This window comes from Patagioenas fasciata, chromosome 7 (assembly GCF_037038585.1).
Source record: "Patagioenas fasciata isolate bPatFas1 chromosome 7, bPatFas1.hap1, whole genome shotgun sequence".
NCBI classification, from domain to species: Eukaryota; Metazoa; Chordata; class Aves; order Columbiformes; family Columbidae; genus Patagioenas; species Patagioenas fasciata.
This window is the reverse complement of record NC_092526.1, coordinates 12,355,966-12,383,386: the sequence shown is the minus strand read 5'-3', so window position 1 is coordinate 12,383,386 and position 27,421 is coordinate 12,355,966. Positions and strand designations below refer to the sequence as shown.

Genomic DNA, 27,421 nt, shown 5'->3' with positions numbered 1-27,421 from the left:
CCTGACACACATGCTGGAGAAAAGGTGGAGAGCAAGCACCCTTCTTACAAGTTGGATCCTTATTCACCAGTAATTTTGTTTCTATTGAAGAAACACTTGTTTGGGACATCATTCTTCCTTAAAAATTAATAGATGTTCAACAGAGAACCATACTAAATGGCATACAGTAATATGATGTAGTTGCTGCATGAGCAATTGCTTTCCCCAAAGCAACATTTCTCAGTGATAAATCCAGCCAGAGCCAGGGGAGCATCCTCTTAAAAGAGGCTCCTCATGCAAGCAGCATATCATTCTGATTAAGCAGCTTCCAAATTAAGCCAGGGCCCCAACTACCATTTCTGTTTGCCACTGAGGCCCATTCAGTATTTCTCAGTGGAAACAAGGATGAAAATCAAATCCTCTATATTCCAGTCAATGGAGGAGAGCTGCCATCAGCTTTAATGGCAAAGGGTGTATGGCACAGATCTGCTCGGACTCAATGCTGTGCACTCAGGGCCAGCTCTAGGAAGAGTCAAAAGAGGCACATGCTCATAGCTGCACACCATGCAGGACAGCAGCATGGCTGTGACACCCTGGACTATTCCAATATTCAGAAATCTAGATGGACAGCTGTTGCCATGGGAGAGACAAGCAGGATGGGGATCAGACCTTGAATAGACAGCCGTGTCCCCTCTTCCATCAGCTTGGAAGAAGAGCAGCCAGCTGGCACTGGTGTATCTGGCCCTTCTCTCTGCCCAGGGCAGGAGAGGCACAGAGTCGCTCCAAGGTGATCCCACCTCCTTGGGGGTGACAGTATTCACTACGCTACTGAGACACCTTGAACCAGCTGTTTTCTGGAGGGAAGCCATATGTACACACTTCAGAGAACAGGAACGGAATATTTTTTTGTAATATTGTTTGAACATATTTATAAATTGCAGGCCAATTTTCTTTTTTTTTTTTTTGTTACATTTCCCTCCCTCTGTTTCACTAGATGAGTTTCTGCAAAACGTCAGAGATAGAAAGTGAGCCAAATTTTCAAAACTCATGTGTGGGTTTGTTCCTGTTTTCCTGGAAGAGTGAGTCCATCGCTCAGACCATCACATATTATCCCACATGCCACCTCAATGTCTGTTGACATGCGACTGACAGCTCTTCTCTCCCCCTCTCATCCAGCTGGCAGAGTCACAGAGCACTTACAGCACCTTGATATGGCCCCAAGCCGAATGGGCACCTTTGATCTCCTATTTGCCCATTACTTTTAGTTGTGCTTTCATAAACCAAACTGTAACATTCCTCTTCTTCTGATGCACTGATTATTGTTCAAATATTCTCTGGCAGTGCCCCTCACCTGCCTACTTAGGCTGATAAACATGCTCAGTTCTGTCAGGCTTTCCTCAAACTCTGGATGAGTTCGACATGACTTGTATGCAAATACTGAGAGTTGGCTGCTGAACTTAAGTTATTGCCAACCAATCCCTTTTCTTTGCTGTGGTTTTTATACCTCTGCAGTGGCACAGAACAGTAGACTTAGCACCTAAACATCTGGATATAAAGTGATATGCAAGTCACTGTGGTGAGCCCTGCCATATAAAACTGACATATCACCAACTGAACCAGAGCAAGAGAGAGTATTTTCAGTAATGCAAAAGGAAACTGCTCTGCGGCCCCATCCTGTGATGCTGTAAAAACACATTAGGTCCAAGCCTCCAAGGCATTTGTCAAAATATCCTGACCTTATGTTTGCTGACACCTCACTCTCTGAAACACACCTTCAAACTTAATTATTCTCAGTGTGTCACTAAAGCAAGTGAGCCTCTCATGGGTGGCTGCTTTTCTGATAGGGCATCACCAATTTTCATTTTATCTGGAATACGAGATATTTTTCCAGTCAGGCCTGCAATTTGCTTTGCAAGGATGATTCTCATCAGCCTGCAGTGCACCAGGATTACCTTTCACACAGCCCTGGGTGCGCAGGCACTGATCGTGAGTCAGCCGAGAGCCCCATTCCTCTGACCACGGCCAAAAGCGTGTGGACCACCATGCTGAGTTCATTTGCAGAGAGGTGCTGCCTTGCAGGCAATTTGAAGGACCAACTGTTTTCTCTGCCAACAAAGATGACAGACCAGAGACTGCCATTGCCTCACCCTCTTCTCCACACACAACATCTGGGGTGCAGCTGTCTCTTTGCTCTCCTACAGCTGTGGCTTCTGCTGTGCACTGGTCTGGCCCAGCAACCTGACAGTGCTGCAGCATAGTATTTTATTTGATTTATTTCTTCTGAGTTAATTAAAATTTGCATTCTGTGCTCGAGCACATGCACAAATTTTAACTAAGGAAAAAAAATTACACTTCAACAAAATTTCAGGCAGGCTCCAAAGTTCCCAGAACCCCACAATTACAAAAGTTCTTCTGTCCTTTCCTGCCCATACCTCTTCTCCTCCTCCCCAAGAGTATAAGTCAGGAACAGCACGGATTTGGGGTAAGGCAAATTCAGACTCCTTGCAGACCAGCAGGGGAAAGTAAATTCTATAGGTAAGAGACAGACACCCCAGTGGGGCTTCAGCCCTCCACACTTATACAAGGGCTGAGCTGACCTCACCTGGCACAGTATCACAGTGGAAAATCTCCCTCTGAACTATCCCAGGCTCAACCAGAAAAATTAAACCCCACACTTTTGTTCCCTGTGTAAAGAAACTGTGCACCCCCAATTATGGATTTAACTAGCTGCAATGTCTAATTACAGGTTTCTCACCTCACCATATGCTTTACCATGCAGGTCAGGCAGCTTCTTTAAAAACATCAATGGTCCTTCAAAGGTTTCTGTTAATTTCAGAGACTGACTCTCCCTTTTTTCCTCACATCACCATGTTATCTGCCCCCCTCCACTCTCCAATACAAGGATGTAACTTTAATTAGAGCATTCTTTTGTCTGATAGGAAAGGGTGGTATTTGTTTTTCTAGGTTTTTCTGCAGCAGGGCTTTCAGCTACCCTCCTACGATCTGGATATAATAAAAAACATTATCATGCTCTTTGCTTGCTCACGTCCTCATTAATACCTCAACTGGCAAGGTAATTTCTCAGCCAAAAACGAGTTAGTAGGGGGTAAAGCTGGCGTAAGACAGTGCGATACAAATGTGAGCCATCAGAAACGGCAGTAACTCAGCTCAGTCATTTTGTCTCAGAAAAGCACTGAATCAAATCCTGTAGTCAGGGACAAATGGCATGTCATACCTGGCTCATAACAGCACGAGTCTGTGGACTATTTAACCTTTGGCTATGCCTGTGTGCTTGTGGGCAATGTTAACTTGTTTGCATGTTAGTGTCTCCATGCTGTATAAAACTTGACTTTTTCAGCCACGCTGAAACTGTCACAGTATAAGTGTGTGGGACTCACACTTTCATGAGCATTTTGAAGAGTTACATCTTCATTGGAGATGCAAGGCTGAGGGCAAGTGATTAAACTACCAAGTGGAAATACAACAGTAAAGGGTCCAAATCTCACCTTTGCCACAGGTTTTCTGTGAGTCCATCCATAGAAGAGCTTTGGCTATGTCCACATTAGCCAAGTGCAGAGACCTCTGAGGTTCTGCAGACTTTGACTGGTACCTTCAGACAGCACAGTCCCACTGCAGGAGTAGCTATAGATCTACTATAAACTTGTGTCTCAGCACCACAGCCTTTTATACAGGGCAGGCTTGCTTTTAATCCCTCTGGGCCTCGGATTCCCATCTACAGCGTGAAATTACTAGTGCTTTCCTCCCTCACAGAAGCCCTATGAGGATAAATGTTGGTGAGGGGCCCTGGTCGTTTGGCAACAGAAAGTATTCTTGACAGAGTTCAGACCCAACACTGATACTCTAAATCTGCGGATCAGCTCTGACCCAACTTCTGCCACTGAATTTTCCATTTTGCAAAATGCTTTTTGCCCAGGCAACATAATCTGGTGAGACTTATTCTGTTCAGGGTTCAGTGGCAGTCCAGATTGAAGGTGCCCAAGGGTAACAGTGCTACTTTCCAAGCAGCACAGGTTTTGAGAGTTTTACTGCAGTGCTCTGGAGCTTTCTGCCAAGCAGGCAAGAAAGAGCCCATGTTCAGCCAGAAACCTGCATGCAACCTGGTATCTGACAGACTAATATGTCATACACCGGAGACTTTCAATAAACTCAGGGTGCCAAACCTGCTGGTTGAGGGTCCTAGAGTATATTTACAATTTGCCACATTTCTGCAAGCTGCAACTTGAAGCAACTCTTTTGAGACATCAGTCACTCCATTCACTCTTCAGCTAAGCCTGCATGATCCAGAGGTGTTTTAATGCTTATACAGCCAGACGCAGTAATAGCCAGGAAGGGGTGTGCCCAGGCTGTTGTGCTCCCCCTAAAACATTTGTTGGTTCATACAGCACCTTCCCTGCTCCCCAAACTAACCATATCTTCTTTCTTGAATGCACCTCCTTGGCATTAACAGGCACATTCAGTTCAGCTCTGAATCTAGTTTGAAAATCACTCCCATCAAAGCATCCAGACTTGAATCACCAGCAGCTTTGTAGTTTAACATTTATTGCAGAGAAGGCTGGCAGCCCAGAATGACATGCACTTTACTTGCCAGTTTTGAGTCCTTTCATGCAGCCTTTGCTCACTGCCCTCTACCTCCAGGCTCCTCTTGGTAATGACTATTCGTGACAAGGGCTCCTGGACTGCAGTTCCCTGTTCAACAGCCACAGGAGATGATCCTTTCCCACCTCCGGATGGAGCTGACAGCCCCCTTGGCAGGCAGAACTACAAGGACTTCTGGTCGTGATGCTTTCTGGCTGGTTTTCCACAGTAACACCTCCACTTGCTGCAAACGGCCAACCCTCGCGGCCATGCCTCTCACATCCGCAGCCCCAGCAGGCCACCGCCCCGAGCTGACACCCCCACCGTTTCCTTCTGGGAAAAGTCAAATGTTTCCCGTTGGGTTTCCCAGCCACTCTCTGTGCAGCCATTTGTTTGGGTACCATCCTCCTGTTGTCCAAGCTGTTTCCCTTCAGCTTGCTGTCGTGCCAGATTGTCACACAGTGTCTCAACCATCATCCTTTAAACCTTTTGTGTTCTCCTCGCCAGGAAGATCTTGTGAAGCATGCTTTTTGGCTTGACTCCAAGCAGGGTCTTTCATATCACCATTTCTTTACTGGCCTCTGTCTCTGCCAAGCCAGTAATGAGACAGTCTCAAGGAGTATGTCTCCTCAAGAAGGTGGGATGTCACAGCTACACATTGTACCTCCTCTGCAAAATCCACCCTCCCTGGGGACTGGGCACCCTGCCTGCAGCACAGGTGAGAGAACAGAGCTCTGCTTCTCCAACATGCGGGTGACATCACAGCTGTGGGGATGGGAGAAGGCCAGCAAGTCTCTGCTGGAAGAGAAGGAAGGAAAGGGGCAAAAGAAGGATGTTGGAGAGTTGGGAGCTGGGACATCCTGCAGGAAGGGGATGGAGGCTTCCTCTTGCCCCACCACCATCACCTCCAGCATCCCCGTTCTCACAGCACGGGCACATTGCTGCACCAGGCAGGCTGCTGCTCTCCGTGCTTTCTGACAGCATCTAGACATGACCTTGAGCTACAGCAAGCAGATACCATCAATTCACACAGTTGCATCTTTTAAGTCACCGCTTTTTAACACAGGTGTCTTTTGCTTGCCCATCGAGTTAGGAAATTCAGCTCATCTCCTTTGTTAAACCATTTGTTATAGAGCAGCTCATTCAAGCTGTTCTTCCCAGCCCATTCACCAGCTGTATTACTGACAAAAGAGCAGTGTCCCACTCTCCTAGCCTTTGTTCTGGTACCAGAATAATCTCCTCTGTGGCTCTTCTGCCGTGGCGGCATATGTACAACTTGTGTCTATAATTCAAAACTATAGCTCATTATGTGACACTAATCTACGAGAAACTGCCACCCATTTCCTCACCATTACTCTTTGATTTCAGATGTTTAGGTAGAGCAAATAGACCCTCAGTTAATAAAAGCAAACTGCTCGGTAGGAATGCTGTATAGTAGAGTTAAATTTGAAATCTAATAATGGGAAAGAGATTGAAAGTAAAGACAATAAGTATTCCAGATCATGCTATTAGAGAGGGATGGAGGTTTCTACATAGTCAAGGCTGCAATCGGTTTCCATTTCAGCTGCTTTATTGGCTTTGACTTGGAAGGTTTCTCAGGTCTGAAAAATTCAAGGCTTATTCTTGATGAAAAGAAGAAAGTGTTTTCCAAAAGAGCAGGACAATTGGACAGAAATGGCACTGCTGATAGCTAGCACAGAAAAAGCAGGATTCAAGTTACCATAATAATCATTTTTTAATGCATAGGAGGATTTATGCGTCTTTTTTTTTTGAGCTGTTCAGATCATATTTTCAAGTTTTTTCTCAGTAATAATGAGGTCTAGAAAATTGTTTTTCCTCCCATTAAAATAAGCTCAAATAGTAATCACATGTGCTCAAGAGCTGAAAAAAGCTGCAAATATTTCAAAACAATCACTCATTCACAGAAGAAAAACAGTACATTAAAATACTAACATTACATTTAAAGCAAAAACAAAACGCGCAAACTATGAGTCAAAATGAAGGTTATGAATTTTTGAAATGTGTGTTTTTATGCTTAATGAAATGTGGCTCATAATATGGGTAGTGTGAGATTTACAATGTTCTAAACTATTCATATCCTTTACTTGCAAGTGTTTGGATTTTACAAATGATATGACAAGTAAATATGTTGCTTAGAAACCATGGTGGGCTTTTGAAACTAATTCTTTTGTTTCTGGGATTTTGCCTTGGCAGGTGTTTGGTGCAGTGGAGTTATCAAACTCCTCTGGTTTGCACTCAGTACAGTCATTTGGGGAGGGCTCTCAGATAAGGATAAAGCTTAAAAAACCGAGGCTCGCGTTATTGCAGCTCCCTGTCTGCACGGCATGCCCTCAATACTTTTTACATTTTCAGTCATGCTGTGTCCAATTCCTGAAACCAAAAACCCTCATGAGCCCCAGGATCTTCTTTTCTTCTAGGAAGAATTTCCTGTGAAGCTTTGAAACACAAGATGAACTAAGCCAAAGAGATGCTGTGGTGAGGTCATACTGCTTTCAAATAGAGATAGAAAGAACTAGTCTGAAATAATTTATAGTGCTATCATCTAAGAGAATTATGTTAACCAGGAAATTGAGAAGCGGGAGTACTTATAAACTCTACCCTGATCCCAAACTCCTTTCACAACCCCAGAATAGCTGGCATTACTACTAATATGATCTACAGTAGCACATTTAAACATGGTTAACATTTAAATTTAGGTTTCATAAATTACACCCTGTAGAGATGGATAGAGACAGCTCCTATCTCTTTGAGGTATTGTTTCATTTGCAAATTCAAGCAGATGGTGCACGAGCAACTAATGACTCAAAAAATCACCCCTAAAAATAGTCCAGAACAAGGTGTGGATTTGTCAGGGAAGGAAGGAACAGAAAAGATTTTACTTCCCGTTCCCATTTCTCTGGCACAGCCCCGGGAGCTCAGCACACCCAGAGCTGAGCAGCACTGCGGGCCCCATCCACACCCCACATTCATGCACCTCTCCCTGTCACCCCACACAGGGTAGAAATGAGATAGGGAAGAGGGAAAGGGCTCAGCACTCCCCACTTTCCCCACACCAAGCCTATAACCAAACCCCCCAAAAAAATCTCCATTAACTCTAGCAAGAATTGCTCAGCAGAACCATGTGGCACCAATTAAACTTTCAGTCTCCCAGAGAGGTGGATAGTGCTTCGTGAAAACTGACTTTTCCAAGTAAATTCTGTAAATACTTGTCACTGCTTCCTCATGAGGCAATACACTATACTGTACTTCCAGCAGGTAATAAAATTTGCTGTCATTCCCCTGTTTATAGCGATATTGTAGCCTCATGTCTAACCACAGTCGTACAAGCTCTTGTGGTTCCCTCCAGGACGTGTTGCCGGGGTTTGAGCAGGGGGAAGCGTGTCGGCGTTGGCAGCGGCTGCGTGGGGGAAACCTGCCGTGCAGCTGAATTATGTAAACCATAAATTCCTCAGAGCGACGTGCCCGCGTCTGTGCAATGCCTGGCAGAAGGCGCTGTTTCACAGCCATCCTCAAAAGCAATGCCGTTCTCAAGTAATAAATATTAATAATTGCTGGTTGAAGATTCCAGCACAGGTAAAGCCATGGCTTGAAGAGTGAAATGTTTCGGTATGAAAAGCAGGAGGGCCTCTGGCAATTTGAACAGCTACAGGAATTTAAGTGTTATTATTTGCTGCACAAATACACACAAAATGCATATTAAATCACACTTCGGTTGCCTCTTTGGAGCAAAAAATTCTCCCTCTGCTACATATCTTGCTCTTTTCTTTTGTTCATATCATGAGTTCTTCCAGCTCCTGTCCTTGGATGCTGAATATCCCAGGAAGAAAGCATTCTCTTCCTTCATTTTCATTAATAGCACAGTCTGCTACCACAATGTTATTCGATTCTAAATGTTATACTTAAACAGATTTGTTAGAGCATGCTTAGTCTTCTCTTTTTGGGTTGTCTTATCTGTTTATTATGCAATAAAAAGAGTTGTTGCTGCGACTCATGATTCAACTCCTCCTGATGTATATTATTTCACTGAAGCATAGCTCTTTTCCCTATTACAAATGCAGCTCTAAATTTGTTAGAGCTTGCCTTTGCTTACCTTATGTGTTTCCACCCTTTTCTTATGATATCCTAAATAAAAATAATGTTCAAAAAGAAAGGAAAATATATTCTAATTATATACAACGGGCCAGAACAACAGAGTTGCACCAAAACACATTAGGTGAGGATCTGGCTATATCAGCAAGATGAAGTAAGCAGGCTGTGAAGTGAATTCTAAAAGAAGAGAGAGGAAAGCGGACATTTACGTTGCCAAAGTCTGACTATGACTTACACAAAGGTGAGTACATGAACCTGGTACAGAGGGCAAGTCTGGCCATAGCAAATAAACTGTAAAGTCAAATTCTGGCAGAGGAATGGTGCAGAATAATTTGCTATAACTCTTATAACATTCACAATACCGAGGGAGATGCCAGCATTCTGCTTCATTAACCAGTCATTTTGATTTTTTTTTTTGTTGTGGATTTGGTTTTTTACTTTTTGTTTTTTAATTCTAGCAATTTTCTCTTCTTTGCAATTATACTCAGAGTTTAAATCCCTCTACATGAATTATAACTTTCTTTTTGAGGGAGGGACAGGCCACATAAGATAGAAACACACTCTTCTCTGAAGCCAGAACCTGAAGGGAAAGAGTTTGAGTGGCAACTCTGGACTAATTAAAAGAATATCTTTACCTTGCTCCCACAACGAGCTGGTTCCTGTTGGCATCCAGTGCAAGCTGAGAAAAGTCCTGCACACCTGGATAGGTGAAATTTGACACCCAGGGCTTCAGATCTGCAACGAAAATGAAAAAGCAGAAAACAATAAAGCTGCTCTAGAAGAAGAGAGTTCACCCGGACATCCACTAATGGATTTCCTACCGAGTTATCTGTCAGGGGAAGGCTAATTAATAATCTATTTAAAGGGTTTCTGTTTATTCTGATTCTCCACAGAACACGCAAAAAAACCCAAAAAAACCCGCACATAAACACAGGGCTGTCTCAGCAGTTATTTTCACATCCAGGATGGAGCGTCAGCATTGGTTTCGGAGACAACAAGAGCTCTATTTTACTTCTGCTAAAGCAGGGCAACCATCTCCAGAGCCAGGGTTAAGCGGTGTAAAGCACAGGACTGCCTGCCATGACACCTCCACAGCCTTCCCTTCCGTGCCAAGCAACGGGAAACTGCTGCCCTCCAGAAAGGGATGGTGGGGTCAACTAAAAACCGAGTTAGTGTAGAGGTGATCTGTACTCAAGACCTGGCTGCTCCAAGGACAAGTTTAACCTTCTCTTTCAGTGTTTAGGTTCTCTTCTAGGTTTCACTTTACCTAACATCTGGGATCCCTGTCAGTTAAATCTTTCCTTAATTTAGATGTGGGGGGCCATCACAGCATTTTTGTGGCTGAGAGATTGCACAAGCTTGAGACCGGCTCTATCAACTAGCTTGGATTTGCCAATCCAGGCAATTATCCAAACTACAATCACACAGGTTAAAGGAAAAGCAATAGATTTGGCTACAGTATGCTCATGGAGACAAAGTTCTTCCAGAAGCTACGTATATTAACACAATATCTCTTGAGAGATCTATGGTAGATAGTTCTGGTGTAACAAAAAATACACGTCTTTTTTTTAAAAAAGCAGAATTATTATTTTTAGAGTACTCTCAGGCATGATGCTAAGGCATTCACACAATCCCAGCTTTCAACAGTTACCAGCTTTGACCTTGTATGTCTCACAGATCACAGAATTTCAGCGTCCCACTTTACACCTTTACTGCACAAAGTAACAGGATAGATTAATATGTATCTTCCAGAAGGCCATCCAGCTTTACAGTGAAGAATTCTCTTGGGAATTTATTCCAACTGTTAATTGCTATGGCTATTAAATACATGGAGAATACCAAGTATCTGAGGGAGCAAGGCACAAATGACAGCAAATCAGTACATCTGTAATCCCTCTGTGACCTGTTGACAAGTAACCTGCTGCATTCAAGGACTGGATATTGGAGATCCAGGAGGCTCAACATGAAAGGTAATATCTTCTGACCTCGAGCCAACAGGATACCAATACACAGGCCAATGACTTGATGACTCGTAACAATAATGACGCAGTCCAGACCAGTTCAAAAGAGCTCTCAAAAATTGTGCTCCATTGTCCTTTTATATCCCCAATGACAAACTGAGAAGTCTCACTGAAGGCCGTCAGGTTTCAGTGTTTTGTTGTAGGCATTAGTTTCCCTTTCTCCAGGGGCGAGATGACAACGCTGATGAGGAATCTCATTTAGGTCTTTGGCACCTTGGCATGCTTCATAGGGTTACAGAAATGCAACGGTTTAAAACCTTTGACGTAGGGATAGTTGTTGAGCAATTTCAAGTCACTTCTCCCTCCAGGGATGGGTGAAACCTAATCAAGCCCTTCAGTTATCAAAACCCTAAGAAAAAAAAATATAAAAGTCCTTATATTCTACTTGTCCTGCTTCCATTTCCAAAGCACAACCTTGTAATGGAGCTTCTGCTTCTGCGCTGAACACCACCATGTTTTCTAACGTCTGCTAAGTTCCCTCACCATGGAGCTGAACACCATCACGCCTAGTCCCATGCCCCACCTAACTGGACACTGCCAGGGCCTCTCTGACAATGAGTCCTCCACCCTCTCTATCTAAAAACCCTGTCACCGGGAGCTGGAGGCTTCCAGCCCTTCTCAGCATTCCTGTCACACTGCGGAACCACACACAACACATGTCCCTCCTCTGCTCTTCAATGAAAAGGCATGAGTTAAGGAATAATTCAGCCCATCTAACCTTCTAGCATCTCCACCTCCTACACTCCTCTGGGACCCTTAATGATGTACCAGCACCAGGGAGGCACCGCAGTTTCACCTCTGGCATTCTCCTACCTAATGGGGCTCTGTCTTCTTTTCCTGTAGCTCTTTAGCTGCAGAGACATTTCTGAACCAAGCAGCAGAACCAGCAACAATAACACCTTTCAGGCAAGTTAGCCGGCTGACATGTGCTGCAGATCTCCTGGCACTTCTGTTGGCTGATGGGGGTGGGATTAGGGGATTGCTATATAATGATGATACCTTTTAAGAATGCTGCTTTTAGGCCGTAATTTCTCTTGTCATTTTACCTCCTCTCGTACTGACTCTTTCCTACTAACTAAACCACTATTACAGGGCAGTGGCAGGAAGAGTATTTCTTCATCTGCTGCTCTAAGCAAAAGCTCCACTCATCAGTTCTTCCTTTTAATGGCAAGCTCTGATAAATTACAGGTTAAAAAAAAAAAAATTAAAAAATTAAAGGCAGTAGGTGGCTTGAATCTTTCCATGTTGGCTGAAATGTCAATCAAGCCCAAGAAATAACAGGCACTGTCTTGATTTCTATTACTACTGCAGGTGGTACAACTTATAAAGAAACCCTTCCCGGTTATTAAATTAAAGGCTGCAAGGCATGCATCCTCATAGCAAAATTAAGCTTTTATAGGCATGTAGTTGGAGATTATTAAACCCAGCACGGTCCCAACTACGAATGTCTAAACGTGAGTTGTCAGAATTAATGCCAAATAGCACATTTTCCTTCCCAACCTTCTTTCTTCTTGCTAAGAGGGAAAGGATAAAGTGAAATGGAAATGTGAGCAAGAGTCAGGACATGGGTCTTTTTTCATTTGATACATTCAAATCTACTGCTCAGGCCACAGTCATCCCTAAGGACAGTTCCAGCCTTTCATTTTGAAACTAGTTCAGTTCTCCAAGGTAAGTGCTGCCCTGGGTCTATCCCATATTAGCTGAAGTTTACACATATGGACCCAATGAACTCCAGCATTTCTTTGTATTTGACCTTTCTCAGAAGGCTGATTTTTCCAGTGCTGACTCTTTAATTTGGCTGGAAACTTTGAGTGCTGGGGCATGTTTACATTTGCAAAAGTATCTGTTTAAAAACAGTACAAAAAATTAGAAACCAAGGTCCTGGCTTTGCATGTCGGCAGCAGGAGCCGGAAAGAAAGGAATCACACAGCTTAGGGGCAAAATGTTCATCAAGGCCTCCTTTGTGCTTCTCATCTCTACTCATTTCCAGGGGCTTGAAGATCCATGCTCTCACTTCCTCCACATGAGGACCAATGAACAAAAGTTTAATAGTTTCCAACACCATCTATCGCCAGACATCTGATTCAGAGCCTCTAAAGCTCTGCAAGTCCCTCCACGGCTCAAGGTGGTTCAGGTAACCAGCTGCAGAGGCAGCAAAGCTTCGCAGGAAATGTAAGTCTGCCAACACAGCTGTGCTCAGGCTTTTGTGCATGCACGAGACAAGGTGAAAAGAGGCCCTCTGCCATTTCAGAGGGTGGTCCCTGCAGCCTGCACGCTGCTCTGCACCGGCTTCCTGAGAGCACAGGGCTGCAAGGATTGCTCAGCTGCACAAAGGACGATGCGCCAAATGGCAGGAGCCAGGTTTAAGGCCCTGATCCAGAGGCCCTTCAAATCACTGGCAGTTTTCCACTGAGCTTGATGGGATTTGGATCAGCTTCTAAAGATGTGGTAAACCTGGTAATACTTGAGCCTTCATCTCCTCAAAACAGCTGCTTCCCACCTCACCCTTACCCTGTGTGTTTTGGAGGAAAGAAGTGTGTAAACACTGAGTTGTGACTTCTCTGCCTGAGGGACATCATTTACTGCTTCAGCTCACTCAAGCCCACTGGCAGCCCCATCTCCAGCAGGCTGGAAAAGCTTTGTGCAGCCAGCACACACCATGCAAGAGCAGAGAGGTTAAATGCCCATGCCTTGAAAGTGCAAAGCTATCGCTAAGTGCACGGAGCACGGCTAACCGCTGTGTTATCCAAGGACATCGTTTCCGGAGTAATTCTCAGAGTGGATTTCCTAGTCTGGAGCAAAAGAAGCTAAACTAAACAGGACCAATAATTCTCTTTTTTTTTTTTTTTGTTCAAAACAAGGGTATATTCAAAGATTCCATAAAAAGACCTTAAGGGAGGAAAATTGGGAACAAGAAGGAAGCTTCAGGGACCCCATTCCAGAAAATACAACCTAAACCACATATATTACACAAAGTCCCTGTAAAATAAGCTGATTCAACAGTAAAGGCTTGTGCAATGAAGTAGAGCATACATGTAACACTCGAGGCCTGCCAAACTCAACGGGAATAAATAAATACCTGTTCTGCAGATATTCAGACCTACTTTTGTGCAGTGTTAACTTGGCGACACATTGAGTGCTTCTCTTATTCCCTTGTTATGATCTCTAATAAGTTCTCTTAACTCAGCCTACTCATTCATGGCGTGTTTAATTACTGAGTAATTAACCATTCATGGGGAGGAACAGATGACAGCCATGACTTCTGAACTGTAAAATCTCCTCTCCTTCTGGTTTGCTTCAGCCCTGGCACAGAGCAAACTGTGTTTAGTGACTGGTAGATACTCCAGTTTGCAAGTACTCAACCACTTAAATCTTTTTCAGGCCACCCAATAGCTTGGAGGATTCTCAGTACTTGATCCCAAAAATGACCAAGAGATGCAAAACACTTTGCATAAGGTAAGGTCTCAGGCTGTCTTCTTGGTATACACTGATGAAATGTCCCCTTTCCAGAATCAGATCTATTAATACCATCTCAGACCATCCTCTGCTTCAATCATTCCTGTATTCAGAGCATTCTTCATGAAGCAGACAATTGCCTGCTAAGTCTGAGGCCATAGTTTCTCTTCTGTGTGGGCCACTGAGCAGAATCCATCAGAGACAAAGCAAAGAAGGCTGTACCCAAACATCAGAAGGCTAATGACTACCCATGCTACTACTTTTCTTCTCAAATGCAGTAAGTGTGGACACATCCAAGGATCTACAGAAGCTAAAGTCTCCTTACAATGTTATCTTTATTAGACTGACAATGAATCATTTTTTAATATCAGCCTCATTTTAAATTTTAGCTCTCTGTTGTAGGTTACACCACAGGTTAGTCATTGGAAAATAACTTTCACTCCTACTCCATGCCGAGATGCAAAAGTAGCCTCCACAACACAAAACCACTCCGCAATTCAGTAAATTTATTAGGGGAAGGAGAAATCTTCTGCTGTGTGGGCAAAGCTGAGCAAACAAATGTGTCAGCACTCAGAGCTCAACTTTACTCATGAGGCGCAAAAACTCTAGCTGGCTTTACCCCAAAAGTCCTCCTACACACACATATCACCCTGCTGTCTTGTCTTCCCATCACCACCTCCACCTCATTACTGGTATTCTCTCTTTCTTTAACCTGATCCATTGAATACTTTAATTGTACATTAAATATGTCCTATCCCAACTGCTTCAATTTCTTACTTCATTGTCTTCTTAAATCTTTCATCTCCACTCACAGTTGTGAGGACTCAAAAGGCTGTTGGCAGAGTACACCTCTTTCTATAAAGTGGGCCAAACCAGCAGTGTTCTTCTTTCTTCTCTCAATGCCCAAATCCAACTCAGACGTTCTTCCAGCTGTATCATTTTCATAGCTTCACTCAGTTTACCCCTCTGACCCCACATTCACCTCCCCTCCCACTCCTGCTTTCTTTTCTAGCAGTCTTCACCTTACAGCCATGTTTCTACCTCATTTCCTGTGCACTCAATCAATTCTTCCCATCTTGGCCAACTACAAAACTCCTTCTCAGATGAGAGAAACTATGAGCCAACCCATGAGTGTCCTGAGAGTCACTGTGATAGCTACTTGCAGTAAGCCACCCCCTTTCAATGAGATCCAAGAATCGAAAGAGTTGCTAATCTCCCTCTCCGGCCTGTCCAAGAACATGGGCATAGGAGATAGCTGGAAGAAGGAAGAACAAGACTTTTTCGCTCTTGTTATGAAAGAGGGAACAGTGCTATCTCTCAGCTCTGGTTTTTATCACCCTGCTAAAAACAAACAAATAAAAAACACAAAAAACCCCCACAACACAAACATCGAACAAGGAACCAAAGACTCAGGTCGTACCTTCAAAGCGTCACAAGAATCACACTAATCATAGTAACCTAGACATGTTATCATTTAAAATTATGCCAAATCTAGATGATTTTGCACCTCTCCCCTCACTGTCTATGGCTCCTCCTTGAACTAATCTTGCTGAGCTTCATCCATCCCAAGAGAGAAATGACATCTGGAGATGTAGGCAATGTGGTCCTAAGTGTCCAGTGGCAATGGCACCACAGTCCTCTGTGTCTTGGGCAAATCATGAAACTATTTAGTGTCTCAGGGCTTCCACATTTTAAATAAGTTTAGGGATACTGGCGAGTGCATCAAGGCCTCATTATCTGTAAAGCATGCGATGCACAGGAGGCACTAACTGTTGCTGATGCATACCGAGCATCTTGACTGTTTCATAAATTTTAATCATTTCTTCAAAACAAGTGTTGTTAAATTGTTTCAGTATGGAGAAAAAAGAACTTAGTCCAAATGTAATTTTTGCAAAAGTACAATTATGACTGCTTATTTACTTTTTTATTATTAATGTGGAGCAGCTGGCAAAACACACCAGTATATGGGGAAGAACTGAGGGATTCAATCCCAGGTGAGGAGAACATCAGACAATAAGCACGAACTAGCGCTCACTCCCAGTATGGAACAGTGTACTGTTAATTTGTCCTGGGGCTTCCCCAAGGAAGGAGAACAAAGGACCGTGAGTCACATTCCCAATACTGCACATTTCTATAGTTCTTCAGCATTTCTGTTCCATCAGAGAGGTCAGTCTTGGTCCATTCTCTGTTTCACCTGGGTTCCTATTTGCACATGGTGAAGGGCAGGCAGAAGCTAAATCAAGAACAGCCCCAGGGAAGATCCAGGAGGCTTCCACTCGATGAGTCCCAAGGCCTTAGACTGGGTGACTGGGAAAGAAGTCATGTAACATGAGAGACACTCTTCCCTCTTCAGCATGGCTCCTATTGCTCAGACCCTCACAAGAGCTCAAACCCCAGCTAACACAGAACCATAGAATTATAGAATCATTAAGGTTGGAAAAGACCTTTCAGATTATCGAGTCCAACCATAAACCTAACACTGCCAAATCCACCACTAAACCATGTCCTCCAGGGATGGTGACTCCACATACAGCACTACAGATCCTCACTGGCAATGGCCAATCAAGAGCAAGAGAAGATGACACAGTGCTGCAAGAGTGTAGCATATAGGTGCACATCCATGAGTTCCATTTGCCACGCTTGGATTGACAGGACCAAAGGTGCGTGTCTACACAGCACAGGACTGTTTCCTCAGCAGGCTACCCACTGGGGCAAGCACTCCCCTAACGCTGACTCCCCTCCTCAACAACCCTCCTCCAAAATCTTGCCAGCTACCCCACATGGCACTGCACGGTGTCACACAGCCATAGCCCTGTGCCCTACCACCACCTTCTGAAACACGGCTGACCAGTGCCACACACAGCTGGGAAACCCAGAGCTTGCTTGTTTTCTTGAAGACATTGCAGAGTGTTCAAGTATTGGGAGCCATTGTTCACTGAGACAAGCTCTGCAGCTGTCACACAATCGCCCTCGCTGATGAAGATAAGGTGAGTGCTCATGCATCACTTGCAGCTTCCTACGACATTCTGATTAGTATAATCCCTTTTTTCAGATAGGAAAGCGAGCTGCATCTTGGCTCTACAGCCTCTGCAGTCTGATGGAAAAAATGCTTCTTTCTCATTGTTCAACCATCCATATTTGGAGGCAATTTTTTTATTATTATTCTTACAGTTAGGTGTCTACACCAGCCACTTGTGCCAGCAGAGACAGTGGAAGATCCATGACAACTGGTTTCACTAGTGAGAATGCAGGAGGGAGCAGAGAAATCATGGCTGAACTCTTTGTGAGTTTCATCTGCAGGTACCCAGACCTGCCACAGAAGCAGATGCATCTGATTTTGATGAACACCTGAAACAGAAGGTGACCCTCTTCACTGGCTCACCAGAAACTGAACTGGAGACTCCAAGTCAAACACACAGCTTTTTAGCCAGCCAGGCCGGTGAGGACTCCCGTGGACAAAGGTCCCGCCATGAATCCGTTACACCAATGAACTGGAGCAGAGGCTGTAAAATCCTGAAAGACTCTTGAAATGAATCTGTTCTCATAAAGATCAGTGTTTTTAAATTGGAATTTGGCTAATAATAGAAAAGGATTATCAAAGACCACATTTCACCCATGACCTCGACCTCTTTTATTAAAGTGTTGTAAAACAGAGTAATCCCCATGTATAAAACACTAATCTGAATTTTGCAGCTCAAGCACTTCCATTAAAACACATTCTAAAGATCATCCAATGTTATAAGAAGGAAAAAATGGATGATCTATGAAGTCAGAGCTTTTTAAGTCAAAGCACGGGAGTTCCTTCAGGATTTTATCTGCACCTCCCAAGGCTAGAAGCGATCATGAAAATCTCTAACCCAGTCTAGTGTGTACTGCAGATCACAGACTTCCATCCAGCTAATCCTATACTAAGCCCAGGAACATGTTAGATTTCATAACCACTTCATTCAACCATGTTAGAACAACTTGGCCAGCTGGACCTGTGGTAGCAGAACTCGCTAGAAACAATATGATATGCTGGGATTCTCAATTACAGACTTGATGTTTCAGTGCTGTGCACTTTGACTGTGGCCTAGCTCAGCACACAAGCTTACGCTTGGTTTCAAGTACACAATCCCATTGACTTCAAGGTAAGTACATATTAAGTGCTTGACTGAGCTGAGACTGTTCGCAGCTTTCCAGGGTGAACCCTGCATGATTAAACAATAATATTTCTTACGAGATTGCTAGTAGTAAAGTGAACTTTATCAAAACATAATGACACCCTTTAATGGAAGGTTTTAGGAGAATGTGATATATTAACACTCATCAGAAGCAGACGTGCTAAACAAATGAGGTCTGCCATACCACTGGTTCACAAACTCACTGAGTTAGGAAACTAAGTAAACTTTAAAATTGAGAATGAATTCTCCATAAGGCATGTCTTTGTTTGCACTGAACTACAGAAAAAGAAGAAAAGCACTTGGCTTTGCTTTCCACCCTGTTTCCTTTCTCTGAGATGCTGCCTGGGACCTGAAGAGACAGCCCACTTCTATGTCCTACATCCAGACACTGTGACAAAGAAAGGACCACGCACATGCTGATGTTACCTGGTGCTGTCAGCCCCAGTTACACCAGCAGTACCTCTGGAAAATATAAACAAGCTACTCTGCTGTTGACCAGAGCTTTTCATGACCTTGGCCCACGCATACTGCGCTGGTGACCTGAGTACTTGTTCCTACACATTGTGAGTCCACCTCACTCAGTCCTGGTGCTGAGCATACGCTGCCTCTCATCATCACCGCCACTCATGGTCAGAGGCTGCTCCTTCACCTGAGCTATCATACCTCTTTAAACTTTTACCTTCCTTCACTCCAATACGTAAGAGTTACTCAATCACTTTGCTTCTCGAAGCTTCACGGTAAAGTCTTCCTTTTCTCTCCTGTTTGTCAGTATTCGCTCTGTCCAAAGCATTTTGTGAATGAAGGGCACTCTTCCAAGACCCTTTTTCTTTTTGAAGCCCCAAGGAACAGAACACTGAACAATTTTTTCAATCAAATATTACTGTGATTATTTGCGAAGTGCCTTGGACACCATTAATAGGGAAGTGTCAAAGAACTAGCATCATTATTGTTATAATTATTATTATGGAATGAAAAATATATTGAGAGCTCCTTTGTGTAATTTTCAGAAGTTCTGCCTGATAGCAAATTAATTCTCTAACCACTGTATATTTATGACTTTATTAGTAATAATTTTCAAACAAATTCGATATCAACCATAAGGAAGAAAATATCAGCTTCATTTGCCACAGTTCCATTTTTCGAGATTAAAAAGAAAATTGCCACAAGGATTTCTTAATAGAAACAAAACCTATACTGAAATGCACTGAAGGTCAAATACTCTGTAGCACCCATAGGATGCCACCAATTTCCAGTCAACACTTAATCACCAGTTAATGTCTGGGCTCCCTGTGTGGCCATTCAAGGGCAGCAAGGCTATGAGCTAGAAGGCAATTCTCCCACAATGTATTTTGCCCTCCCTTTGACATTTAGGCAGATATACGTCTCATACTTTGCATCACAATCTTCACCCTTTGTTAACTAAAATTTCGGTTTGGATTGTCAAAATCTCACTTGCTCAAGAAAACTGTAAATCTTTATCAGAATTTCCTAAGGGGCTTTCCTAGTTGGCTTTCAGAGTTGATGGATGCTAATGTGCTTTTTTGCCATCAATATACGGTAAAGTGAATAATGTATTAGTGACCAATTCAACAATAGTGAGGGTGTTTTGTAAAATGTCAAGAACCTTCGAAAGAAATAAATCATACCCTATTATCCGTCAGCCCACAAAGTTAAAACAGTTTTTGCTTTCAATACAACAAGTGAACACTTAACTGCTCCCCACAGATTTCAGTGTTTGAAGCTGGCCACATTTCAATAAAATGTTGTTTAAAGGAAGAAAATATTGAGAAAATATATGGCAGGCTGAATTCAAGCAACCTGAATCATATTCATCGGGTAGGAGGTAATAATTACAGACAATCTGAAGTGAAAACCCAGTTTATACACTCCAAACTAATTCATTTTGAAAACCTGAAGCAACAGACAGAGCAACTTGTTGCATCCAGGAGAGACTGGGGATTAGATGATGGGTCAAATGCTGCACACTGAGAACTCTCACCAGCTGTCATGATACAGTCCACACAGCTGAGATTTGCAGTCCTGAGAAGATCTGGGATATTAGCTTTTTAACCAAGTTTGCCTCTCTCCTGTGCTTCAGCGTGGGATCAGCTGAGCTGGTTTTGTGGATGAAGATAGGCTGCAATAATTAAAGCAGGGACAAACATTCTGTGATTCTGTGATTCCGTGAAACGATGTTCTTCCAGCTTACACTACCTGCCATGGCCCAGGGGAGGAAGCCCTAGCAGGCAGAACAGCGAAGGATCTGAGAAGTCTATCATACTTTTTCCTGAGCATAGCGATTTAATGGATAAACTAATGAGAAATAAATAATGGTAGAAACTGTAAGTGGAAACCTGTCTACAACTCATTTCCAGTCAAGTTGTGAACATGCAAGTGATTCGTACAACACCGGTGAGTTTGCAAACTTTTAAGCACTTCCTTGGTAAACAAGCTGAAACTAAGCACTCTGCACCCATTACAAATACATACGCCTGTCAATCATTGCTCTGGCTCTTGAAATAATGAATCATACGTAGTGTTGCCATAGCAGAAGATGTTCTGGCTTTCCCAAGAGGCATGTTACAAAGGCACTCCAAATGTCTTTAATGAACAGCAAAGGTGTTTTTTGTCTAAGAAAGAGCAATGAAGGATACTGCTAAGAACCAGGACAGTATGGCAAGGGCACAGCCCAGCTGCAAATGCAGGGACTCATCTATTGGTTATAAAATACATATGGGAAAGACAAGAAAGATGAGCATGACTGACAGGAACTAGAAACAGTTTCTTCAGTGTTTGGCTTACCAGAGTGGTCCATTGTGGATCTGTGCCGGCATGACATACTGTTTGGTGAAACAGGACTTGTACGCATGTGTACATGTATGTATGAATAAAAAAGGATGCACTAAGAATATATCCGACTTGTTTCACTAACTTATTAACTCACTGAAAAACAAAGAAGCATTCAAGATCCTTAATGTAGCTATCCGCTCACAACCAAATAGCTAATAAGACACCAGAAACAGGCTCCTGGGAAGTAAAAGATCATTTTCTTATTGATCTGACAAGGGAAATCAAACTTTAACTGGATTTGCTATAAGCACAGAGTAGAACAATCTAATTATGAGAAGCCCAAACTGGGTACATTATTGTTGTTGGTGAACTGTACAATGAGCATCTTTTATAAGCCCCAGGGAAACTGGGGCGCTGTTGTGTTAGTTTGGTACTGTGCAAACACACAGGACAGTGCTCACAGCACAAATTCCTAACCTGTCTCTCATGATCCCTATGTAGTCTGATACGATAAATCACTCATCTCACAGCCCCTTCCCAGCACACATCTTTTCTGGCAGTGTAAACTTTATCCAAATAAGCATATTTAGGACCTGAATTTATGTCCCTTTACTTGTCTAGACCATTTTCTCTAGGTCACAAGTAATGGCAGGTGGTTTGGGGAATGGAATCTGTAAAGAAACAGGCATTTCTTCAGTTCCAAACAGAGCTAAAGAAAAGACATTTTGCATGTGTAGCCTCCTTTCCTCTTAAATGAGTAGGTCATGTACTATATTGTCTCCTTCTTGCCCCTCCCATGGAAATACAGAGATATCAGTTCAAACAGATGGTTGATTAGTGTGGATGAGATACAATAAGCAAGCTGAGGAAGTGTGAATTGGATGATCGGGTAGTGAGGTGGACTGTGAACTGGCTGAAGGAAGGAAGCCAGAGAGTTGTGGTCAATGGGGCAGAGTCCAGTTGGAGGCCTGTATCTAGTGGAGTGCCTCAGGGGTCAGTACTGCGGCCTGTATTATTCAATATATTCATCAATGACTTGGATGAGGGAATAGAGTGCACTGTCAACAGGTTTGCTGATGACACCAAGCTGGGAGGAGTGGCTAACACACCAGAAGGCTGTGCCGCCATCCAGCAAGACCTGGGCAGGCTGGAGAGCTGGGTGGGAAAAAAATGTAATGAAATGTAACAAGGGAAAAGTGTAGAGTCCTGCATCTGGGCAGGAACAACCCCAGGTTCCAGTATAAGTTGGGGAATGACCTATTAGAGAGCAGTGTAGGGGAAAGGGACCTGGGGGTCCTGGTGGACAGCAGGATGACCATGAGCCAGCACTGTGCCCTTGTGGCCAGGAAGGCCAGTGGCATCCTGGGGTGTATTAGAAGGGGGGTGATTAGTAGGTCGAGAGAGGTTCTCCTGCCCCTCTACTCTGCCCTGGTCAGACCACACCTGGAATATTGTGTCCAGTTCTGGGCCCCTCAGTTCAAGGACAGGGAACTGCTGGAGAGAGTCCAGCGCAGAGGAACGAAAATTATTAAGGGAGTGGAGCACCCCCCTTATGAGGAAAGGCTGAGGGAGCTGGGGCTGTTTAGCTTGGAGAAGAGGACGCTGAGTGGTGACCTCATTAATGTTTATAAATATGTAAAGGGTGAGTGTCACGAGGATGGAGCCAGGCTCTTCTCAGTGACAACCAATGGTAAGGGTCAGTGGGTACAAACTGGAACACAGGAGGTTCCACTTAAATATGAGAAGAAACTTCTCAGTGAGGGTGACAGACACTGGCCCAGGCTGCCCAGGGAGGTTGTGGAGTCTCCTACTCTGCAGACATTCAAAACCCGCCTGGACACCTTCCTGTGTAACCTCATCTGGGTGTTCCTGCTCTGGCAGGGGGATTGGACTGAATGAGCTTTCAAGGTCCTTTCCAACCCCTGACATTCTGTGATTCTACGATTCTGTGATTCTGTGAAGCAAGAGATGAGACACAGAAAATACCTAATTTCTCAGGAAATAATTTAAAAAGTAGACAGAAAGGAGTTTTGCTTGGATTATTCCATTATAAGGATATTATCCAGCCAACTGGATGTTAGGAATATCGTAATTTGGAGGAAAAGTACAATACAAAGAGGGGCTGAGCACAAGCAAGGTGGAACTGATGACTGGAGAACAAAAAATATGTTACGATATCCCATGTGTCTTGAGATGAGAAACCCAGCTAGCAAGGCTATGAACAAGAAGCTATTCAACCCCTTCATAACACAAATTGTTTTGTTAATCTGTTCATTCTGGCAGTAAATTAATGTATCCTGTATGACTGAATGGTCTGGGGCCTTATTTATTATTACTGTCCATCTACTGAAAATGGCTGGTGTAACATAATCCTCTCCCTGGCTGCTGCTGGGGTCATTTTCAGTCATTGGCTCGTCATTCCCATTGTATCGCGGGTGGTGATCCATGGGACGATGCATTTGGAGACCCACAGAAAGCCCATGAGCCACAATGTTCAGCAGAGACATCTCCGGGCAATTAGAACAGCACCTAAGGTGCAGCTTCCCCTGCTTGTCTCCCCTTGCAGCCTAAACCTGCTTGTGCTGGCATCCCAAAAGGGTACAGCTTTAAGGTAAATAATATTATGAAATGAGACGTATTTTGGAGATTTGAGCCCTGTTTCATAGAACTTAAATATTATGTGCAGTAGAAATAAGGTGCCTCTAATTTTATTCCTCTGTATTTTCCAGTTGAGTTTTGCAGCAGAAAATATAGCATTAAACTGTATCATGAACAACCATGAGGAAAAGGGTGCTGAGAAAAAGCCAAAACTTTGAATCTAACTTGGGTTTAAGAGACCCAAATGATAATCTAGGTCATTTTCTTGATGTGTCTGCAATTTCAATCTTTATTTATTTTCTATAATTGTGAAGTTCTAATTAACTCACACTAGTTTTTGCCCTCTATCATTAAAGAGAGGAAGGGAACAAGAACAGTGAAAGGGGAGGAGAGATTATTTTTTCTGTGAAAAATTCATGCCTGATTAAAACCAAGCAAACTGGCAGACTATGAGTGTGTTGACGTAGCCATCACTTCTGCAGAGAGCACGCATATTGAGTGCCAAAAAATGTCCACCAGTTCCTCAACATGAGGAATTAGGGCTTTGATATTCCCTGCAGAATGATTTATCTCAGTGTTGGATCCTGCTAAACCATCCTCTGTAAACTCAAAGTTTGGTGCTCCTGGCTAATAGAAAGAGCATACAATTTTTCTCTTTTCTGCACCTATAACATCCTCATGGTTGTATTATCTATTTAAATATCCAGCTGAGTTACAATACTTTTTTAACCACAAGGGTTTCTCCTTTCAGCCCTCCACAGTCAAACAGATGGTTAGACTTACTTGGCAAATAAAATCAAGGTTTATTTACTCATTCCACTGGAGCAAGGTTAGAGCCAGTGCCATATCATGTAGGCTTAAAGATTTTGCTAATTTATTTTAATCCACTTAAACCTTTAAAGCACAGATAATGGAAAACAGACAAGAAATCTCTTACACTTTCCAAATCAAGAGACAAGAGTTTCCTCCTCTGTGAAGAAGAGTAAAGCTCTCTAGAAGAACCCTGAAAGGTCAGCAAGGAAGCCGTTGACTACTTTCTTCCTGGAAATCCTACCTCAAAGGTCACAAAACCACAACTAAATTGCCTTTAGCAGAGAACCTAACTAGAGACACATTGCAAGGTACTTAATTGCCTTCAGCAAAGAATGTAACTGGAGATGCATTGCAAAGCCTTAAATGGAAACCAAAATCAATATTTCAACATTTAGGAGGAAACCGTTTTTAGCAAGGAGATTCAGCAGCTGAGGATGCTGCCACCCTTAGCTTAACACACCAGTCTGGGCTGAACGCAGAAAAAAATAGTGGTACCAATATAATGATCAATTTGTTGTGTGGATAAGTGGACAGACTGGGCAGACAGCAACTCAGGAGTACATGTATACTCATGGAAAATCCAGCTGAGATAAGGACAGCAGAAATTCCGTGTTCCAGAAAAACAGTAAAAGGGTTGCCCACACTTGGCAGGATGCTGCAGCACAAAGACCCCCTCTCACTTCCTTAAGATCTTGTCAAATTAAATGCCCAGATTAAAGACAGAAAAACTACTAGCAGAGGTGATAAATACACAACAAAACCAAAACAAAACAAGCAACAAAGATCAGACACTCCCTGCAATTATAAAACAATTTACTTCTCTTGCATTCAAGTATCTTCAAATTCTCTTATCACTTTTCACTTAATAAGTGTCTGGATCCAGCCAGTCAGGTGAGGTATATAAGCATTACTGATTCCAGATAGAGAAATGGAAACTGAAAGACAGTTTCAGTGTAGCACAAGATTACAGGGACCCTGTAGCAGAATTGAAAATCAGGATTCTTAGACCAGTAGCACCAGAATTAAGTGACTGCTGTGAAACCTCAGAGTTAAAATACTGTAAAGCATCAAAGGGAATACGATTCATCAGGCCACTTGCAGTGGCCTGTGGATCGCAGGTATAAGGAAAACAGCACACACTAAACCATCATCCATAACACCACCAGGAAGGACTTCAAAATGGATCATCCTACTGGAACTTGAAACAAGAATAGAAGCTCTTACCTTCAAAAGCAATTGTGGGGTGTTCTTTCCTGACACATTGCTGATATTCAACTTCGGAGTATTCAAGTACATTCTGTGATGCCGAGAGATGAAAAGCAAGAAGAAAAAGGCTTGGCAATGACAGGGAGATGGCCTTTAATCTTGAAACAACCATGACTGAAGGGCGGTTGCAGATCTAGCTTCCAAGGAAGGCCCAGGGAGGATACCTGAAATACAAATAATTCCACTTTGAGAAAGACGAATGCTCATCCAGAGTGTGTAACATGGGTAGAGAGGGGTGGCGGTTCCCCTTCCATACCAATCCCATTTGTGCTAAATACTCAACATAATATTCCACAAACAGTATCTAACAAAAATCTACACAATTTACAACTGTATTTGGGCTTCTAATTTCAAGCAGAATGGAAGCGCACAGCTCCTTAAATATACATCTCTGTGTAGCTTTGGGGTATATGTCCTTATACAGTAGCTGGTGTGCAACGGCCAGTGCTGACAAAATGAAAACTCAAATACTCCAGACGTAAATGTGTTCGCCAGTGTGGACACCTCCCTACTCAGTTTCCTGATGTGTGTGTTTAAACGTCATGCTACATTCAACAGATCGCTAAGGAAAGGCCAACATCAGTCATCGCCGAAACACATGTGCAATTAATACTGTTCTAATAGGAGATTTATACATTTTAGCACTGCTGTTTTAAATGTCTTGAAACAAGAAAAGCCAATTAAAAGGTGTTGCTAGGAAAGTGCTAATTAAGGTAACATAAAAATTAAAACAGCTTAATGGGGAGAATGGTGAGAAGTGAGTCAATTGCCTGCATTACCATGGGATGCTGTAGCTCCCAGTCACAAGAGCCGAGGAGGAGGAGCCCTCACTCTCCAGCCTAGGAAAGGGGAAAGTCATGGCTTTCCTACATGAGCAGGTTTAACAACAGTTCCAGAAAAGATATAGCTCTAAAAACTCCCCTGGGTCAACCAGGCCTGAGGCAGGAGATGGAGGATTAATTAGCCCACCCCACAAGCTCCCCAAGATGCTGCTGCAGCTTAGGAAAATCTGTGTCGCCAAATTTAATCTTACTGATGTGCATATGTAACTTTGTTCAATTATTGCAAACACGTGTTTTCAAACAAATGGAGTCTCCTAGCCTTAAATCTTATCTAGCAATAAAGCTGTTTCTGACTGAATTCACTCATAATAAGATTTTCAAATCCTGCAGGCATAGTGATTCATAAAGGTAGCATAACCGTCAACACCTGCAGAGCCCAATACCCTTTTTTGTTCAGAGTCTCCAAAGCACCTTCAGTGAGCTGAAGTGGCCAGGCTGGTGGCTGATAACATGAGGCACTGAAACACAATCACAGGCTTGTGGTATGGAGTGAACTCCAAATATAGGGGACAACATTGCAACATCAAGAAGCTGGAAGAAGTTCGCAAATGTTTTTGGGGATCACAGGAGCAACAAGAGGCTGCTTACAGCAGCAATGGGAGACAGCTGGCTTGAAAGATGGATCCTATGTTTTATTCTTATCTGCATTTCTCTGTGATTTTAAACACTGGCATAAAGATGAGTTGCCAGTGCATCCATTATGCGTGTCCTCAGCAGCAGCTACATACCATTGACTGAAAATAGTATTGGCATTCAGGATTTGGGGTAGCTCTAGGGACTTGGTTTC

At 43.2% G+C, this 27,421-nt stretch overlaps 1 protein-coding gene across 8 annotated transcripts in view; it reads right to left on the bottom strand.

The window, feature by feature from the left end:
• The window catches only part of SEMA5B (semaphorin 5B), a 268,808-nt gene that overhangs the window by 107,733 nt on the left and 133,654 nt on the right, over nt 1–27,421 (bottom strand). For all 8 annotated transcript variants that reach the window (XM_065840807.2, XM_065840808.2, XM_071810817.1 and 5 more), the window contains 2 exons: nt 25,751–25,956; nt 9,321–9,420 (listed from right to left, as the gene is read on the bottom strand). In XM_065840807.2, the coding sequence (XP_065696879.1) occupies nt 9,321–9,420; nt 25,751–25,904 (254 nt within the window). In that variant the 5' untranslated portion in view covers nt 25,905–25,956. The remainder of the gene's footprint in view (nt 1–9,320; nt 9,421–25,750; nt 25,957–27,421) is intronic.